Source organism: Myxine glutinosa, chromosome 11, assembly GCF_964187855.1.
Source record: "Myxine glutinosa chromosome 11, kmMyxGlut1.1, whole genome shotgun sequence".
Classification (NCBI taxonomy): Eukaryota; Metazoa; Chordata; class Myxini; order Myxiniformes; family Myxinidae; genus Myxine; species Myxine glutinosa.
Genome location: NC_136271.1, coordinates 115,968,054 through 115,988,808, shown reverse-complemented (window position 1 = coordinate 115,988,808; position 20,755 = coordinate 115,968,054). Strand labels below are relative to the sequence as shown.

The window sequence follows — 20,755 nt, the reverse complement described above, 5'->3', positions numbered from 1 at the left end:
TGTCCCCGGATATGAATCCGATAGAGAACTTGTGGGCAGAATCAACGCGTCAAATCGACAACTTGGACCAGCAGCCTGCCTCTGTGCGTGAATTGCAACAGGCTATTGTCACTGCATGGCAAGCGATTCCTGTCCAAACCTTGGCAAATCTCGTGAACAGCATGCCTCGACGTGTATGTGCTCTCCTGAATGCTCATGGGGGTTACACGAAGTACTGAACTGTAATTTTACTGTCCGTAATCCCAGTCGTAATTTAACTTTTGTTTTTGTTTAAAGATATTTTTGGCTAATGTGCAAAATAAAGAGATACTTCTGGAAAACGCACAGAAGTTTAACACAGTACTGTCCGTGAATTGAGTTCAATATCAGTTTACATCACTTTCAAGGATCAATTTATTTGCTTCGAAATGTCAAATGTGGTTTTTGTTTCTTTTAAAGGTCACATTAACAAAATCTAGAATAATTTCAACATAATTCCAATGAACTTTTGGTTCTAAGTCATCTTGAAAAGTAAGTTCACCCCCACAAAAAAAATATTCCATATTAAATGCCAAGTCTGTATATATATACACAAAGAATTAAGTTAAGCACCCCCCCCCGTTTTTTGACAACCTCGCACATTACAAGTTTGTTGTCGTCAAAACAGTGTAATATACCCATGATATTGCTATATTTTCTGGAGAAGTGATATTATGGTCACATAAAAACATAACAATCATGCCGTTTTCAATATTTTATTCTGAATAATTTAAGGTGAAATTTTTTGGGAATTTTAGGCATATTTTCACCTCAATTTAAGTATGGAGCTATAGGTCCATCACGGACAGTGTGGATGACGTTTATGTTTTCTAACGTACAGTCATTGTTCTGAGAAGACCTCTAGCGATCTTTGCGTCAATCCCATCTTCATGGATGACAACGCCAGGCCTCACCGTGCGAGACGCGTCCGAGCCTTGCTGAAGCAAGGTGCTGTGACAACCATCCCCTGGCCTGCGTACAGTCCTGACCTGAACCCCCTCGAGCACGTTTGGGACATGTTGGGACGACAAATTGCGAAGATGGTCCCTCCAATAGCCAATCTGGATGAATTGGAACGTGCATTACATCGGGAATGGAACAACCTGCCACAGCAACGCATACGACGGCTTACAGGGTCTATGAGACGTAGGGTTGAGTCAGTGATCCGATCACGTGGGTCCTACACACGTTATTGACGCAAAGATCGCTAGAGGTCTTCTCAGAACAATGACTGTACGTTAGAAAACATAAACGTCATCCACACTGTCCGTGATGGACCTATAGCTCCATACTTAAATTGAGGTGAAAATATGCCTAAAATTCCCAAAAAAATTCACCTTAAATTATTCAGAATAAAATATTGAAAACGGCATGATTGTTATGTTTTTATGTGACCATAATATCACTTCTCCAGAAAATATAGCAATATCATGGGTATATTACACTGTTTTGACGACAACAAACTTGTAATGTGCGAGGTTGTAAAAAAACGGGGGGGGTGCTTAACTTAATTCTTTGTGTATACATATATAATTACTCACAAACAACACTTCAGTTGAAAAAGGTAAGCAAATGGATACAAATTGACCATTTAAACCAAAATTACATTTCAGACAAAGGAATCTTTCAGTATGTCAAAAAACAGCTTGCTCATATAACAATTCTTCAATTCAGTATGTCTCACCACAACATTGATGACTGGAGGCTGGAGCGCAAACGAGTGCTGGCAGGTCAGGACTTGGCCATTTTCATGGACGAAACCGGTGACAGTGACCAACATGCTGCTGTGATCAGCCAGCTGATCCATGTAGTTATCTGGATTCAAAAGAAGCTCTTTCTGAATCTCTGCATACACCAAAACAAATCCAAGGGATTCAGCCGAGAAATTGTTTCTATATTTTGCATACAAAGTCGAAGCTTATGGAATTTAGAATACAACAGAATAGAGTAGAATTCGTTGCCCGTTATAAATCTGAAGATGGCCATTCACATAAAACGTTTGAACGACCTGGTCCAATTTGTTATTGTGCAGAAGCTTGTGCACAGACAGTAATCACATGATGAGATGGCAGGTAGTAGTACCTGAAGTCAGGGAACTTACGAGACCAGAGCGCTTGCTAACCACAGGCCAGGCAAACATTTGTGATTTGTTAAGGATGATGTCAATAAGCTGCCGACTCATCAGGAGGAAAACCGTGGCATTTTTATGCCTCGCCGGAGGAATTATGTTTTCGGGTTGTCTGTCCGTCCGTCTGTCCGTACGGGCTAAACCTCGTTTTTCTCAGCAACCGTATGACCGATTGAGCTGAAACTTTCAGGGTGGGAGTGACACCCATGCAGAATGTTTTTATAATAATTGTGACGTCATAGGTCACGTGGTATGGCAGCCATCTTGGATTAAAAGCAAATAATTATTTCTCGGAAACCGCTGAATGGAAAATTTGAAACTTGGCACATTGTCAAGTACTCCCAATGGGGAACAAAAGCATGATAATAATGACATCATAGGTGAAGTGGTATACCAGCCAAATATGTTTTAATCGAATTCCTTATCCTAAATATCTGAAATTGCATGCACATGATCTATGACCCATTTATATTGAAATATAAAACTTATGACATCATAGGTCACATGGTTTGGCAGCCATATTGGATTGATGGAAAATAGTAAATAATTATATATCTGAAACTACTCACGCTATCGATGCCAAATTTTACAAATATCATCTAACAGCACTGTTGCATATAGTTTGAAAATGATTATTTCGTAGGTCACGTGGGTTGGCAGCCATCTTGGATAGAAAAACTAGCCTTATCCGATCAATACGAAACTTCACAAACGTGATCCCCTAACCATACATATGCAGAGTATACATTTTTAGAAATCATATGCCATGCAGCTTGAATGCTGATATTTTAAAAATTCCCTTCTCTGAAACTGCTTCACCGATCGATGTGAAACCTGTCATGTCGGGTAAAAATGTGATACTTGAGAACAGCTGAAGAGATTTAAATCAAACTTGCTTATTTTTAGTACAGTGGACGAGGGCATGTACCCGTTATGGGACTATGCGGAAGCATATTGGCGACACGGTCGCATTGTTGTAGTTTAACATCCATCAAGTAATGGCAGCAGACGGGACATTCAGCCTTATCAGCCAATGATGCTACCCTGCAGCCTTGTGCTGCATACAAAGAAGAAGACAACCTCAACATTTAATATCAAAAAGTTTAAAATCTTTATGGAATTGGGAAGACTATGTTGGGCTGAAGAGAGAAGTTGTTGGAGTTCCTATAGAGGCAGAGGGAATACTGATAGCCGAACCCAAAGGCATCAGCAAAATATAGAGAATTTCTAAATTAACTGGTAAAATACAGTATTGGGAAGTAAGAGGAGCCAAATCAAGACAGTTATCCAAAAATACCTCCAGACACAAGACAAGTAGAGTTTCAGAAGGATCCACTGAAAAAAATTGAGTTGTAGCGGTTACTGCTGGATGCACACAATCGCCTTGCACCGGCCAGAACACGGCCAGACGCGCCTCTCCCGGGCATGCCCGGACTCACTGTTCCCGGGCACGCCCGAACCTCCCAGGCACGCCCGGTCTCGTCTTTCCCGGGCATGCCCGCTCTCGCCTTTCCAGGGCCCGCCCAGAGCGTCCGGGCATGCCCGCTATCGCCTTTTCAGGGCTCGCCCAGAGCGTCCGGGCATGCCCGCTATCGCCTTTCCAGGGCTCGCCCAGAGCGTCCGGGCATGCCCGCTATCGCCTTTCCAGGGCTCGTCCAGAGCGCCCGGGCACGCCCAGCCTCGACTTGCCAGGCCGCAGCCAAACACGCCCGGGCAGGTCCAGACTCGCCTTTCCAAGGCTCGCCCTTGACACCCGAGCATGCCCGGTATAGCTTTTGCCGGGCAAACTTCCCGACATAAATGTGTATATATATTGCTGCCCGATAAACGGGCTTGTCAGAATACCTGAGCTGTTTTGTTTCAATAAAGCAACTCGGACGAATTCCGTCTTTGGTCGCGTCAATTCTTTCGACTCGCGTTGGAGCGCAGTTCCTTCATTGGTGACCTACCGACATGGATACGGCAGTGACGATTAAACTGCCTACCTTCTGGGAGGCTCACGCGGCTGTTTGGTTCGCTCAGGCGGACTCTCAGTTCGCCCTGCGAGGCATCACCGCGGACGACACCCGCTTCCACCATGTTGTGGCGGCGCTCGGTTCCGCCACCGCGGCCCGCGCCTTGAGCCTCCTCGAGCACCCGCCGGCTGCTGACAAATACGACGCGCTGAAGACACTCCTCCTCGACGCTTTCGCCCTCTCACCGGCAGCACGCGCACGGCGCCTGCTCGCTCTGCCCGAGCTCGGCGACACGCGCCCGTCCGAGCGCATGGACTATATGCTCTCGTTGCTCGGTGAGCACTCTCCGGATTTTCTGTTCCGCGAGCTGTTCCTTCGCCAGCTGCCTCACCCGGTACGCCTCGCCCTGGCTGGCACGTTGATCACGGATTCCCGCGCCCTCGCCAGGGAAGCCGATAAGATCTCCTCGGCGGGCCAGCACATCGGCGCGGTTACCTGGAGCCTGCCGCCGTCCGAGGCGACGCCCACGACACCCGAGCGCCCTGCGCGGTTGGAGGCCGAACTGCCGGTGCAACTGGCGGCCGCCACGCCGCACCGCCCGCTTCCGACACGACGGCCGGGGCCTCCACCTGACCGGGCGTGGTGTTATTACCACGCCAGGTTCGGACACAAGGCTCGGACGTGCCGGCCCCCGTGCACTTTCGGCAGGTCGGGAAACGGCCGGGCCGGCGTTCATTCCCAGCCATGAGCGCCGGCCACTCGGGCAACTTGCTGTTTATTCGGGACAAAGCGTCTGGGCGGCGTTTCCTGTGTGACACCGGCGCCCAACTGAGCGTCATACCCGCCTCCGAGCAGGACAGGCGGGACGCCGTTTGCGGCCCCTCTTTGGTCGCTGCTAATGGCTCGGCCATACGCACTTTTGGCCCACGCGTCGTCACCCTCTGCTTCGGCAGCCAGCGTTTTCAATGGACTTTTGTGACCGCCTGCGTCCCCACGTCCGTTGACTTTTTGGGCCACCGCATCACCAAGACCGGGGCCGTGCCGCTGCCGACCAAGGTCGAGGCCATCACCACGTTCCCGCGTCCCCGTTCCATCAAGGCCCTCCAAGATCAAGATCAATATCTCAGCCATCCTTTGAGCTAGGAAGCTGAAATTTTGGCACAATAGTGAGAAAGTGCTTTGTCAAAAACGGTATTTTTTTTTTTGATTAATCAATAAATTGAGGAGTTATTTAATTATTAGCGATTAATTAAGTACTTATTTAATTAATTAAATTTCCTTTCTCTTCTGACCATTAACTCAGGCACCTTTTGAGTTAGGAAGCTGATATTTGGACATGCCAATGACCAGGTGATTTGGCTGCAAAGGATATTTTTGATTTATTAATTTGATTTGATTTGAGTCGGCTGGGCGCCGACTTCCTCTGCGCGCACGGGCTGCTGGTCGACGTCAAACGTCGTCGCCTTGTCAACGCCGAGACCTTCAGCTCCCTGGCGTGCACGATGAGCAGCTCCGCGCCGACCGAACTGGCGTGCGCCCTCCCGGCAGCGAACGAGTTCGCTCGCCTGCTCGCGGAATTCCCGGCCCTCACGCGGCCGACGTTTTCGGCCGTCGCGGTGCGGCACGGGATCGAGCACCACATACCCACTACGGGCCCACCGGTCTACGCCAGGGCCCGCCGCCTCGACCCGGCCAAGCTCGCCGTGGCGAAGGCCGAGTTCGACGCGTTGGAGCACCTCAGCATCGTGCGGCGCTCTGATAGCGCGTGGGCCTCGCCACTGCACATCGTGCCAAAGCCGGGGGGTGGATGGCGCCCGTGTGGCGACTACTGCCGTCTCAACGACGCTACCACCCCCGACAGGTACCCGATCCCGCATATTCAGGACTTTTCCACCCGTTTGGCGGGACGGGTCATCTTTTCGAAAATTGACCTGATACGGGGCTACCACCAGGTACCTGTCCGGGCGGCCGACGTCCCGAAGACGGCCGTCATCACGCCGTTCGGCCTGTTCGAATTTTTGCGGATGCCGTTTGGCCTCAAGAACGCGGCCCAGGCGTTCCAGCGCTTGATGGACGGCGTGCTGCGTGACCTGCCGTTTCTTTTCGTCTATCTGGACGATATCCTCGTCGCCAGCACGTCCCGCGCCGAGCACCTCCTCCACCTCCGAACACTGTTCGGTCGCCTCAGCGAGCACGGCTTAATTGTCAACCCGGTCAAATGCCACTTCGGCGCGACGACCGTTGACTTTTTGGGCCACCGCATCACCAAGACCGGGGCCGTGCCGCTGCCGACCAAGGTCGAGGCCATCACCACGTTCCCGCGTCCCCGTTCCATCAAGGCCCTCCAAGAGTTCCTCGGCATGGTGAATTTTTATCACCGATTCGTGCCCCGCGCTGCTCAGCTCATGCGGCCCCTTTACGAGGCCCTCCGGGGCAAGCCGGCCAAGCATGACATTGTTTGGTCCGCGGCCATGGACGCGGCCTTCGCCAGCGCCAAACGGGCCTTCGCTGACGCAACGCTGCTGGCTCACCCGGTGCTCAACGCGCCCATCGCCCTCACTACGGACGCCTCCAACTACGCGGTGGGCGCCGTCCATGAGCAATGGGTGGACGGGGTTTGGCAGCCACTCGCTTTTTTCAGCCGGCAACTCCGGCCGAACGAGTTAAACTACAGCACGTTCGACCGCGAGCTGCTCGGGCTATTCCTGGCTGTTCGCCATTTCCGACACCTGCTGGAGGGCCGCCCGTTCACGGCTTTCGTCGACCACAAGCCGTTGGTCTACGCAATGGCTAAGGTCACGGAGCCGTGGTCGGCCCGCCAGCAGCGCCACCTCTCCGCCGTGTCGGAGTTCACCACGGACATCCGGCACGTCGCCGGCAAAGACAACGCCGTGGCCGACTGTCTTTCTCGGGCCAGCGCGAACGCGGTCCACCTCGGCGTGGACTTCGCGCTCATGGCGGCCGACCAGACCACCGACGCCTCGGTGCAGGCACTCCGTGCGGCGGACACGGGCCTCCGCCTGGCCGACATTCCCTTCGCGGGCACCGTCCTGCTCTGCGACGTCTCCCAGGGCCAGCCTCGCCCCATCGTGCCCGTTTCCTGGCAGCGCCACATCTTCGCCTCCATCCACGGCCTTTCTCACCCGGGCCGGAAAGCTTCTCAGAAGCTGGTGTCGGCGCGTTTCGTCTGGCACGGCCTTCGACGAAACATCCGCGACTGGGCCAACGCCTGCACGGCCTGCCAGCGGGTCAAGGTCCACTGCCACACCCAGGCCCCGCTGGCACCTTTCGCCGTGCCTGAACGGCGTTTCGACCACGTCCACGTGGACCTGGTGGGTCCCCTGCCCCCCTCGCGGGGGTTCACCCACCTGCTCACCATGGTGGACAGGACCACCAGGTGGCCGGAGGCCGTGCCCCTCGCCTCCACCACCACCGCCGACGTGGCGCAGGCGTTCATCGCCACCTGGGTCGCGCGCTTCGGCGCACCAGCGGACATCTCGTCCGACCGCGGCCCACAGTTCACGTCTGAGCTTTGGGGCGCAGTCGCCCGTTCGTTGGGGGTCACGCTGCACCGCACCACGGCCTACCACCCCCAAGCCAACGGGTTGTGCGAGCGGTTTCACCGCTCCATGAAGGCCGCACTCATGGCCGGCCTTCAGGACGACGGTTGGGCCGACCGGCTGCCGTGGGTCCTTTTGGGCCTTCGCACGGCCCCCAAGGAAGACCTCCAGGCGTCCGCCGCCGAGCTCGTCTACGGCCAGCCGCTCCGCGTCCCGGGCGAATTCGTGCCCGACGCTACCAGTCCCTGGTCCGCCGCTCGCCAGCGCTCGGACCTCCAGGAGGCCGCCCGACAATTTGCCCCTGTGCCGACGTCCCGCCACGTCGGACCCCTCCCCACGACCCTCCAGGGGTCGCTTCGGCCGGGTCATCCAGACCCCCCTTAAATTGACCCTGCCGGTGCAGGTCGATTCTGGAGGGGTGTGTGTAGCGGTTACCGCTGGATGCACACAATCGCCTTGCACCGGCCAGAACACGGCCAGACGCGCCTCTCCCGGGCATGCCCGGACTCACTGTTCCCGGGCACGCCCGAACCTCCCGGGCACGCCCGGTCTCGTCTTTCCCGGGCATGCCCGCTCTCGCCTTTCCAGGGCTCGCCCAGAGCGTCCGGGCATGCCCGCTATCGCCTTTTCAGGGCTCGCCCAGAGCGTCCGGGCATGCCCGCTATCGCCTTTCCAGGGCTCGCCCAGAGCGTCCGGGCATGCCCGCTATCGCCTTTCCAGGGCTCGTCCAGAGCGCCCGGGCACGCCCAGCCTCGACTTGCCAGGCCGCAGCCAAACACGCCCGGGCAGGTCCAGACTCGCCTTTCCAAGGCTCGCCCTTGACACCCGGGCATGCCCGGTATAGCTTTTGCCGGGCAAACTTCCCGACATAAATGTGTATATATATTGCTGCCCGATAAACGGGCTTGTCAGAATACCTGAGCTGTTTTGTTTCAATAAAGCAACTCGGACGAATTCCGTCTTTGGTCGCGTCAATTCTTTCGACTCGCGTTGGAGCGCAGTTCCTTCAGAGTTATGTTATGTTCATGACAGGTGATGAAAATGCCAGAGGGGTGTACAATGGGTGGATGAATAGGTTGTAAATATCTCCTTCACATTTCATGTTGTGGTAACCACAGTAATGTACATACTAAAGCATTCGGGCGGGTTACAAAGCAGCTCTGTCGCCCGACTGCCCCGCCTCCTTCAGCAATTCTGCAGCCTCGAGGCCTAAGTGGTGGTATGAGCCATGCTGGAGATAGGTGCCAGTGTTCTGAGAGAGAGGGAGGGAGTTCCTCACCCAATTCCCTTGCGGGAATGGGGCGGAGATCAGTGAAACGTCGTTTTGCGGCAACAATGAGGTGGGCCTGATGGTCCAGCCCATGCTAGTTATTCATTATTGACATCAATAATTTGGATGGTGGGGGTCAAGAGTAGGCTTTCCAAATTTGCAGATGACGCAAGGCTTGGAGGTAAGGTAGATAGCAGAGTAGGTAGTGATCAGATTCAGGTAAGTATTGATACTTGCATAGATTGGGCAAAAGATTGGCAGATGCAGATTATCCTAAACAAGTGGAAGGTGCTGGGGATGGGTAAGAATAATTAAAATAGGGATTACATGATGCAAGGGGCAATCTTGGAGCATGCCACGCAGGAGAAGGATTTGGGGGTGGTAATAGACACGGGGAGGGAAGGGGGGAGGAGGGGGGGGGGGTAAGCAGACAGGTTTTAGGTTGTATTCACAAGGGGATCAATTGCAAGTCAAAAGTTGTGGTTTTAACACTATCGGAACTTAGTGTGGTCCCATCTGGAATATTGTGGATTGCAGAAGAGGTAGAGGGAGATCGTGTATGTGCTGGATGGATGGGATAAAGACTGCACTCTGCCAGAGTTTCGGGGAGGAATGTAGGAACAGGATGTTTGGAGAAATCTGATCACGAATGTCACCTGAAGTCGACCATGACTTGACAGAACTATAACGACACATAATTTCATATTTTTTGTGGTTCTAGCTGCTAGTTGAGAATGCATCTATAGTGCAACAATAGTTATTCCAAAGTAACTGCTTATTTCAGAGTATTGTAATACATGTGGACAGATATGCATTGAGTATGTATTAAATTGATGGTCTTTTCCTGATCCACAGTCTTCTTTTCATCATATAACGTCTCATTTTCTTCTTTCTCATTTCTTCTTGAACCGGTTTGAACTGGATAATCACATCCTGCCACAATTTTCGCCTGCTGTCTCTCTCTCAAAACTAGTTTAAACTGGCCGATAACCACCGAGACGCGACGGGAGGCAGATTCGGATCACAAACAATACATGCCAAATAAAAGCAGGACCAGTCGGTGGGAGTAGTGGTGTAGTCCTGCAGGAGCGCACCGGAGTGGACCTCTTGCACCACAATCCATCCGAGTCGGAGCTTAACTCCGCAACAATAAAATAAAACCACTTTCACGATCGGTTGAGTTATTGTGCTTTGTTTACTTTCATGGCCAAATAATTGTGCTCAGAGCTCGTCCTGAAGCTTGGAAATGTCAATATGTTGGACACTTTGTCCAGGGAGCGATATTATAACGATGCATGTTATCGGGAAAACAGACCAATATGAATTGCCGAATACAGCAAGGTCAAAAAGCGAGATGAACTTTACAACCATTTTAAATCCAGATATAGTGAATTATCTTGTGTTTACAAAAAATATTTAGACCCTGGAAGACGTGAAGGCATGGAAAACTTTGGATGCTTCCAGCCGGTTGAAGCCTGTGCGGATCAGTAATGCGGTTGTGCTTGTGACGAATGGCTATCGCGTTGTATGAGCAAAGGTCGGCCAGCCAATAAGTGACTTCCTAAATTACGTAATCCTCCCCCGAATGCTTGTTGCGCACGTGCAGAATCCTCAGGAAACGGCTGTGTATGGGGCAAAATAAAGTATTTTAATGTGTACGAGATAAGGATTGTTACCTGAAATGGCTCAAAATGCTTCTAATGAAGTCGAAAATACTTTGTAATGTAATGAGAGAAAGGGCTGCGCCTCTGCACTCTGCACACGAAATGACTCGGAGAACATTCTAAGCTCGCTGAATGGGTAGCTGCTTGTTCTGAAAACTCCCGGCCATGTAGGCCGGTGCAAATCCCAAATGGACCGGCGTGACAGATCCCTGATGGCTCTCTACCAGTGAATGAATTTTGAACCTTGTGGGAGCATCTCCTGTGAATATGGCAGGCTTTGATGATTTTGTTACGTTTAAGGGGGTAGATTAGAGAATACCGCAGAAAAGGTAGGATTGAATAGGAATAGTATGGACCGTGTGACATGTAGGAGCATTTCAATGTAATAAGTAGGGAAAATGTAGCTTAAGGTTGTGTTTAAATGTGCATCATAAGGGGGTGGGAGGTGTGGGGGGGGGGGGGGGGTTGCCATGTTAATTAGTAGTAGGGATTAAGGATAATTTCCCCTATTCGTAATATTATCCAGTGTGTACCCTGGATAAGAATAGGTACGCCGTATGCCTGCGTGTCGTAAGAGGTGACTAAGAGGGTTGGCGTCAGGAAGGGCATCCGGCCATAACAACATTGCCTCAAAAAGAGAACCATGACAATTACAACGACATATGGGCAGGGTACAGCCCGAAGTGGAGATCGGTTTCTGAGGTTTGGGACATGGAATGTAGGGACAATGACAGGGAGATCAGGAGAAGTGGTGGAAGTATTGGTCAGAAGAAGAGTGGACATATGTTGTGTGCAAGAGACGAGATGGCAGGGAAGTGGTGTGAGAATGGTGAAGGGTAGGCAGGGACAGAAATACAAGTTTTTCTGGCAAGGGTGCCCGGAGGGCATGAATGGTGTTGGTGTCCTGTTTTCTGAGGAGTTTGTAGACAGTGTGGTGAGTGTGACTAGAGTGAGTGATAGGTTGATGATGGTGAAAATGATGATTGGAAAGCTCTTGGTGAACGTCATCTCGGGATATGCTCCGCAGGTTGGTCAAAGCGATGAAGAGAAGGACAAGTTCTGGTGTGCGATAGAGAAGCTGATGGAAAACGTGAAAGATGAGGAAGTTGTTGTGGTAGGAGGAGACCTAAATGGACATGTGGGAAGGAGTATGGATGGTTTTGACGGAGTTCATGGGGGTTACGGATATGGTGTGAGAAATGGAGAAGGTGAAAGGATTTTGGAGTTTGCTGATGGAGCTGATTTGTTGATTTGTAATACTCAGTTCCAGAAAGAGGATAATAAGCTTGTTACATACACGTCAGGTGGGTCGACGACAACCGTTGACTACCTGATGGTGCGTAGGCGAGATAGGGGGCACCTCCGGGACACAAAGGTGATCCCGGGGGAGGAGGCTGTTTCACAGCACCACTTGGTTGTCTGCGACGTAAGGGTGAAAGGTGCGAGGAGAGCTCGGCGGGTGAAGTACCAACCGAGAATGAAGGTGTGGAGGTTGAAAGAGGTGACAGTAAGGGAGGCATTAAAAGAGAGGCTGAGTAGGGTCGAGGATGATGTGGTTGAGCTTGAAAGTGGTTGGATGTCAATGAAAGCTAGTCTGTTGGGAGCCGTTGGTGAGGTATGTGGATGGACAAAAGGACCACCGAGGCACTCGGAAACATGGTGGTGGGATGATGAAGTTGGAAAGAGGACTGACGAGAAGAGGAAGAGGTTCAAGGAGTGGCAGAAGGCGAAGGGTACGGGAGCAGAAACAGCAGAGCATGAAAGTTATAAGGCAGCCAGGAAGGCTGCAAAGAAAGAGGTAGCAAAGGCGCAGGAGGCATGTAGGAAAATGTTCGGAGAACGCTTGGATTCGGAAGAGGGTCAGAAAGCAGTATTCAGGATTGCAAAGCAGATAGCGAAAGAGAGGTGTGATGTGATGGGGGTGAGTTGCTTGAAGGATGAAGTGGGACAAATCGTTGTCGACCCAGATGGAATTAAAGGAAGATGGAAAAGATATATGGAAATGCTGTTGAATACAGAGAATGAATGGGATGGCAACATAGAGAGTAACCCAGTTTTAGGACAAGCAGAAAATATAACTGAGAATGAAGTTGAGGAAGCGATAAAAGCAATGAAGGGTAGAAAAGCGGGAGGGCCGACGGGAGTTGTGGGAGATATGTTGAAGGCAGCAGGAAGTTGGGGTGTGAAGAGAATGACAGAGATCTGTAATCTGGTGGTGAAAGAAGGCCGCATTCCAGTGGTTGGGAACTGAGTACCCTCGTCCCTCTATACAAGGGGAAAGGTGACCCTCTGGAGTGTGGCTCGTACCGAGCGATAAAATTATTGGAGCATGGAATGAAGGTATTGGAAAGGGTGTTGGAGAGGAGGATAAGGAAGAAAGTGAAGATCGACGAAATGCAGTTTGGATTCATGCCAGGAAGAGGAACGACAGTCGCGCTTTTCATTGTGAGGCAGTTGCAGGAGAAGTACATGGAGAAGAGGAAGAAGTTGTTTCTTGGGTTTGTTGATCTGGAGAAAGCATTCGATCGGGTTCCACGCAAAGTATTGACATGGGCATTGAGGAAGTTAGGAGTGGAGAAATGGTTGATCAGAGTAGTGATGGCAATGTACAAAAGAGCGCGCACAGCTGTAAGGACGAAGGACGGGAACAGTGGTGAGCTTGAGGTGAAGGTGGGAGTGCATCAGGGGTCGGTACTAAGTCCACTGCTATTTGTAGCTGTGATGGAGGTGCTGGCTCAGAACGTAAAGGAGGGTTTACCGTGGGAGTTGTTGTACGCAGATGATCTGGTGTTGATTGTGGAAAGTATGGATGGACTGAAGGAAAAGATGAACACGTGGAAGGAATGTATGGAGACAAAAGGTCTGAAGGTGAATATCGGAAAGACGAAGGTGATGGCAAGTGGTAAAGCATGTGGTGAGGTGGAAAGAACTGGGAAGTGGCCCTGTGCTGTGTGTAGGAAGGGTGTCGGAGTGAACTCCATTCAGTGTACAATGTGCGCTGAGTGGGTTCATCAAAAATGTAGTGGTCTGAGAGGGTCATTAACCAGTGTGGCAGCTACATTCAAATGTAAGGTGTGCACAGAGGGAGCTGCAGATGGAGGAAATGTTGAGTTGGATCTTGGAGACGGCGTGAAGCTGGAAGGTGTGAAAACATTTTGCTACCTCGGAGACATGCTGAATGGAGAAGGTGGATCAGACTCGGCAACGGTTGCTCGAGTGAGATGTGCAAGGAAGAAGTTTCGGGAATTGAGTGGCGTGCTGATGATGAGGGGAGTGTCGTTGAAGCTGAAGGGAAAGGTGTATGCTGCATGTGTGAGAAGTGTTATGATTTATGGGAGCGAGACATGGGTAATTAACGTAGAGCAGCAACGAAGGCTGGAAAGGGTGGAAATGCGAATGGTTCGGTGGATGTGTGGAGTATCGTTGAGAGAGAGGAAGACAAATGATGAATTGCGAAAGATGATGGGAATAGAGCCTGTGATTGATGCTGTGAAGAGGAACAGGTTGAGATGGTTTAGTCATGTGTTGAGGAAGGATGAAAGTGACTGGTTGAGAAGAGTGATGGAAATGAATGTAGAAGGAAGTAGAAGACGGGGAAGACCGAGAAAGACTTGGCTAAAGATGGTGGAAGAAGAAATGCGGGCAAGGGGGTTAACAAGGAGAGATGCAAAAAATAGGGCAAAATGGAGAAGATTGTCATGGGGACCGCAAGGCTAACCCCCGCTCTAGCAGGGAAAATGGCCTTTTAAAATGCATGTTGTGTTGTTGTTGTCCCCTATTCGTAATACCCCCTGTGGCCATTCCTAACATTTATAACATCGCCCGGCCAAGTTATTCACGCTCCAATAGACACGATAAGGCAAAGACCTGCCTAGGAGAGGTGGCGCTACAATGGTTCGATGGGCTGGGGATGGGATCGGCAGGCTACACCCCCCATCCCTCCCCTCCAGGAGTGGCGTGGCCCGATGACGTTGGTGGGGCGAGCGCCAAGCAAGGCTGTGTGAGAGAAGGTTCGAGAGTCTCTGAGAGGATTTTGGTGGTGTGACCGTGTGGAGGTGTGCTACTGCCGCTCGTGTGCTGAAGGCCACACTGTCCTTCCCAGGAGGAGGATCTCGTTGATCACACAAATAAAAGGATTGTGGAATTTTGAGAGACCGGAGAAAAAGAGGGCCATCTCGCCACTCGCCTCAATCCTGGGTGCATGGGCGTTCGACGTTGCCACCATTTGGCCGGGCTTTCCGCCGATGTGGCTTCAGCCTTCTGTGGCTGCTGACTTACCGCAGGATCCATTTGGTCCAGCTGAGTGCTGGGGTGTGTCCTTTATTTTCTTACCACACCCTGTGTATATTTTTTATGTCTGTGTAGTGTAGAGGATCCTCATCGCAGTATTTTTACCTCAGCACTTTATTCTATTTATTCTCATTCCATTCCTTGTTTGGTTGTAAATAATGATTGTTACGTTTTTGTTGTATTGTTATTGGAATAAACTTAATTCGGAAATTCCCCCCCCCCCCCCCCTCTCCCATGCATCCCCTCCCCCAAAGCCCTCTCCCTCCCACAGATCTCTCGATGTCCCTGCTCTCAGATGTTGTGTTTGTGTTCCTCCCTGTCTCGCCCCATCTTGTCTACCGCTCCCCATGTTATATGTTTTATGTGTCGGTTTGTCTTTCTGTGTGATTAATGTTCGCTCTTTCACGAGCCCCGATCTTGTATACAAAAAAAACCAAAAAAACCAAAAAAAAACCTGTGTGTTCGTGAGAATAAACGTTTCGTGGTTCTTCAGACCCGCCATAGTTGGAGATCGCCTCGGGAGGTAAAGCTAATTCGGTTCATCCGTCCACGGCTGGGTGGTAACCAGCTGCGGACAGGACAATTTATTTAATGGATGCCGACAATTGGAAAGACGATGCTGTGCATCATTACCGAGTAACGGTAACCAACTCTTCAGCAAATGATATCTTCGCTACGTGAAAATACACCAAGCTTGTGCATCTGCATTGGGTGTTTATGAATGAACATACCTGGGCAGGGTTGGGGTGGGTTTGGAGGTATGGGGGGTTGTCGGTGTCGTTATAAATACTCGTATGTTGCTTGTTTGATTCCGGGGCCGTGAGAGAAAATATACTAGACTTTTGCATTTATTGCTAAAAAGAGAAGTGTGTTTGTGTGTGGGTTGTTATATATCCATGGCCGCTTGCTTGTATTAACAGGAAATGATTGGAACTCGACACCTCTTCGTCTCATCCAGCCAAGTAAAATCATAACATGACAGCCATAAATAAAAGAGGAAGTAACGAACCTTCTCTGGGCTGGAGTTCGATTTGGCAGTCATTGTGGGCAACACGGCCGCACCGTACACCGGTATAATGAGTTGCCTCCGTTTGCCAGCGCAGGTCGAGGGTGTGCCTCACTTTGCCTTGGTTAAAAAGCAGCAGAGCCACAGTGACAGCACCGCCCAATTCCACACCGGGTTTCACACGCACCGTGAGTACGATGGCCTTTGAATCTGGACACTCGGTCACATCTGGCTCGGCCGATCCTTCGCGTAACAGTAATCCATACTGACAGGCAGTCTTCACAGCTTCGCGCTCCCTTCCTGAACCTATATGAAGAATATAAGGGAACATCATGAGTACAATATGAGAGCCTCAGTGTAGGTAGCTGATGGGATTGTGGAGAATTCGAAAGATTTCATTTAACCGTAAAATTGTGATACACAAATGATGCCTACATTGGAGTGTTAGGTTTAACAAACTCCTAACGACAGCAAAACTCCACAATCTGTCTTCTACCGACTCCTCTCCGGCATAGCTCCCCCAGCTCTGTCTGTGATCTGTCCCCCAAATATTCCTACAGGTCGCACAAGATCTGCCTGCAACCCTCTCCTGGTCAAACTGCCAAAATCAACACTCTCTGCTCACCTTCACTCATTCATTCCTCTTTTCTCCCGCCTCTGGAACAAACTCCCCCACTCCCTTCAATCCCACTCCTCCCTCCAGGTTTTTAAAACAGCTGTTCACCACCATCTCTTATCTTCCCCCATCCAAAACCTTGATCTCTTCTACCCCCGTTAATTCATTCCAGATCCACTTTTTTGAAATTCCGACTTCTTTCCTGGAAGTCCTAGCAATGTCCATGTGTTTTATACCTCTCCCACCCCCAACCCCCCTTCCCATGCCTCCTCCCCCCAAGTCCTCTCCCTTCCACAGATCTCCCGATGTCCCTGTTCTCTACTTTTGTGCTTGTGTGCTTCCCTCTCTCTCCCCCTCTTGTCTCCCGCTCCCTTTATCATATGTTGTATGTGTCAGTTTGTCTTTTTGTGATTAATGTTAGCTCTAACACGAGCCTCAATGTTGTGTACAAAAAAAAAGAAAATAGAAAGAAAAAGAGAAGCAGCAGCTCCAGCCAAAAGAGGGGAAGCGTGCGCCATTTAAATTAAAATAAGCATATACATCTATCTATAATTCCAGTAATCTCTGTGTGTCTGTGTGTCTGTGTGTTTGTTTGTCTGTGACCGCTGTTTCTCGACAACCACGGGTCCGATATACTTGAAACTTGCCAGGTATATTGCTGGGGACCCGAGGATGTGCCTTTTCAAGGTTTCATATTAATCGGACAAGTAGTTACCGAGCTATGTCCAAAAAACGATTCAACCAATCAGAGAGCAGCGAGCTATCACGTGTGCCGAACGTGGCGAACAGACTCTGCCTCGGACGGCACATTTGAGAGCGTATTCATTTATTTCACGTTGGCAAACTATGTTGGCGCTATGTTGGCGTTAAACTATGTTTTAAAACTAATTAAAACTAATTTGCGATTCATCGTAACTGCGATATGCGACCTTCCGGACAGTCAAATGAGGACGTCACTTCCGGACTTACGGATAGTCATAGTGACGACGTACTGATGCTGAACGTGGCGAGCAGACGCTGTAAGGTACGATCGATTGTAGTACACGTTTATAATAACTCTGCCGATACAGGCCCGATTAACTGCAGCGCCATCCGAGCTGCGGCGTCGGGACGATACATTCATTGTACGGTCACATCACGCACTTACGGGCACGCCCATGGGCTCATGGGCGAAGACATTTTTTTTTTTTTTTTTGGCAAGGAACGGGCACCCACGTACGGGCACGTCCTAGTATATTCAAATAAGCATATACTGTAATTAGTAAGTGATCATGAACAATAGATGAATTAAACTGACAATGAGTAAAACCTATGCTATTATATGTTTTTATATATTTGGAAACCGTTTGTGGTGAAAATGGTTTGAGGACCTTCTTTGTACTTGTAATGATGTGTAATGTCATTCCGCTCATCACTTCCAACAGCTTTGGTGCTGATGTACTGTCCAACGACCCTCTCCTCGACATTCAGTTGAGTGAAATGTCCGATATCTTGCTGCATCCAATAGATCCGATCGCTGTTTACCTGTGGGGGATATGTGGGTCGACATTTGATGCAGTCAAACAAAGCTTTGGAGGCAATAAATCTAAAACCCTCCTAACCCTAAACCCTAAAACCCTAAAACCTAAAACTAAATCCCCCCCCCCTCCCCCTCCCACGCCTCCTGCCCCCAAGCCCTCTCCCTCCCACACTTCTCCCTGCTCTCAAATGTTGTGGTTGTGTGCTTCCCCTTCTCTCCCCATCTTGTCTTCCGCTCCCTCTTTTTGTATATTTTGTTTGTCTGGCTGATTTGTTTGTGAAATAAATGTTAGCTCTTTCACGAGCCTCGATTCAGTATACAAAAAAAAACAAAAAAAAAAACTGCTGAACTTTTCTTACCAGGGCGACACAACATAAGCCATTTTACAAGGAAATATGTACTTCCCTATTTTTCATGAAAGCAGATTTCTCTTTTGCAAAAGACGTGTGGCAGCGGTGATCGTAAGGTTTCCCCAAGGTGACTGCAGTTTCCGTCATTGGAGCTTCTGAAAAACTCGCTCCACTGTTGCACAACAAAGGAGTAAGCTTATCCTTACTCTTTTTTATGGAACTCACAAGGGCAAAGGCCACTCTTGGGGCCACAAGAGGAAAACTGACCAAAGGAAAACCTTCATTAGGCGGTCCCTTGATTAAGAGGCCACCTGTGCTGTGCAATCCATTTTAGTCTGCCTGCCAAGGGCCAAAAAAGAAAAGTTTTGATGGCATTTAAAAAAATCAAACTACCATCCTGTGGATGTAAAACCAAATGGAGCACAGCGAGATTGCAGGTGTTATCGTGCAAGCCAGATTTACACGTACGAGTGTGTGTGCGTGTGACGCAGATAGATTCGCAAATCCAATGACCTTAGAGGCTGCTGCAGATTGACGGTTTATTCGATGATGAAATGTAGAATATCTCCGTATAACTGAGTGTGCACTGGTACAATAAAAATACACAACTGCTATTTTGAAAATATAAAATCATGCTTTTGAAAAGTTGAAATAAACAATTTCTAAAAAACATCCCAAATTATTTTGTATATTTTTTAATTCTCGATATAAAATGAGAATGAGAGACATAGTCATTTTTTAAAAGTTCAATTAGCCATGACTTTTTAGTGAAATATCTTATATTTGACCGTTGGGGCTGTGACCTTTGACACTTGACCTTTGAGCCAAATTTATTGTACACTGAACCTTTCCTATGCCATCTCCAGGCATTGCAAATCGTCATTGCCGGGCACCGAAGGGGGCTCGGCAGTGACGCACGCTGAAAGGGAGTACTCAGTTTTCACTCTGGTTGTTGTACACCGCTCCTTTCCTATGCCATCTCCAGGCATTGCAAATCGTCATTGCCGGGCACCAAAGGGGGCTCGGCAGTGACGCACGCTGAAAGAGAGTACTCAGTTTTCACTCTGGTTTCTTGTTTGTTGTACACCGCTCCTTTCCTATGCCATCTCCAGGCATTGCAAATCGTCATTGCCGGGCACCAAAGGGGGCTCGGCAGTGACGCACGCTGAAAGAGAGTACTCAGTTTTCACTCTGGTTTCTTGTTTGTTTGTTTTCTTGGTTGTCCGGACGATATCTCAGCCATCCTTTGAGCTAGGAAGCTGAAATTTCGGCACAGTAGTGAGCAAGTCCTTTGTCAAATACGGTATTTTTTGTTTTTTGAATAATCAATTAATTGAGGAGTTATTTAATTATTAGCGTTTAATTAAGTACTTATTTAATTAATTAAATTTCATTTCTCTTCTGACCATTATTAACTCAGGCACCTTTTAAGTTAGGAAGCTGATATTTGGACATGCCAATGACCAGGTGATTTGGCTGCAAAGGATATTTTTGATTTATTAATTAATCAATTAATCGATTAATTATTTAATTATTCGATTAATGACAAAAAATTTTTTTTTTTTTAAGTTACAGATTCTGATGAAATAGTGGTAGTTTATGTGTTCTCTGACCAAATTGATTAATAATTTAATTTTTTTATGATTATTATTTATTTATTTTCATTATTGTACACCGCTCCTTTCCTATGCCATCTCCAGGCATTGCAAATCGTCATTGCCGGGCACCAAAGGGGGCTCGGCAGTGACGCACGCTGAAAGAGAGTACTCAGTTTTCACTCTGGTTTCTTGTTTGTTTGTTTTCTTGGTTGTCCGGACGATATCTCAGCCATCCTTTGAGCTAGGAAGCTGAAATTTCGGCACAGTCGTGAGCAAGTCCTTTGTCAAATACGGTATTTTTTGTTTTTTGAATAATCAATTAATTGAGGAGTTATTTAATTATTAGCGTTTAATTAAGTACTTATTTAATTAATTAAATTTCATTTCTCTTCTGACCATTATTAACTCAGGCACCTTTTGAGTTAGGAAGCTGATATTTGGACATGCCAATGACCAGGTGATTTGGCTGCAAAGGATATTTTTGATTTATTAATTAATCAATTAATCGATTAATTATTTAATTATTCGATTAATGACCCAAAAAAATTTTTTTTTAAAGTTACAGATTCTGATGAAATAGTGGTAGTTTATGTGTTCTCTGACCAAATTGATTACCAATTTAATTTTTTTATGATTATTATTTATTTATTTTCATTATTAATCATTTATTTATTTTCTTTCTCATTTGGCCAATATCTCAGGCACCTTTTGAGCTGGGAAGCTAATATTTGGACATAAGTGACCAAGTGATGTGGCTATCAAGGATATTTTTGATTTATTG

General features: G+C 48.7%; 1 protein-coding gene across 1 annotated transcript in view; it reads right to left on the bottom strand.

The window, feature by feature from the left end:
* LOC137436956 (protein-glutamine gamma-glutamyltransferase K-like) overlaps positions 1 to 20,755 on the bottom strand; it is a 76,398-nt gene that overhangs the window by 11,919 nt on the left and 43,724 nt on the right. Inside the window, exons 11-13 of the mRNA XM_068131206.2 lie at positions 17,878 to 18,031; positions 15,895 to 16,197; positions 1,703 to 1,863 (exon numbers count right to left, since the gene is read on the bottom strand). Coding sequence (XP_067987307.2) covers positions 1,703 to 1,863; positions 15,895 to 16,197; positions 17,878 to 18,031 — 618 coding nt within the window. The remainder of the gene's footprint in view (positions 1 to 1,702; positions 1,864 to 15,894; positions 16,198 to 17,877; positions 18,032 to 20,755) is intronic.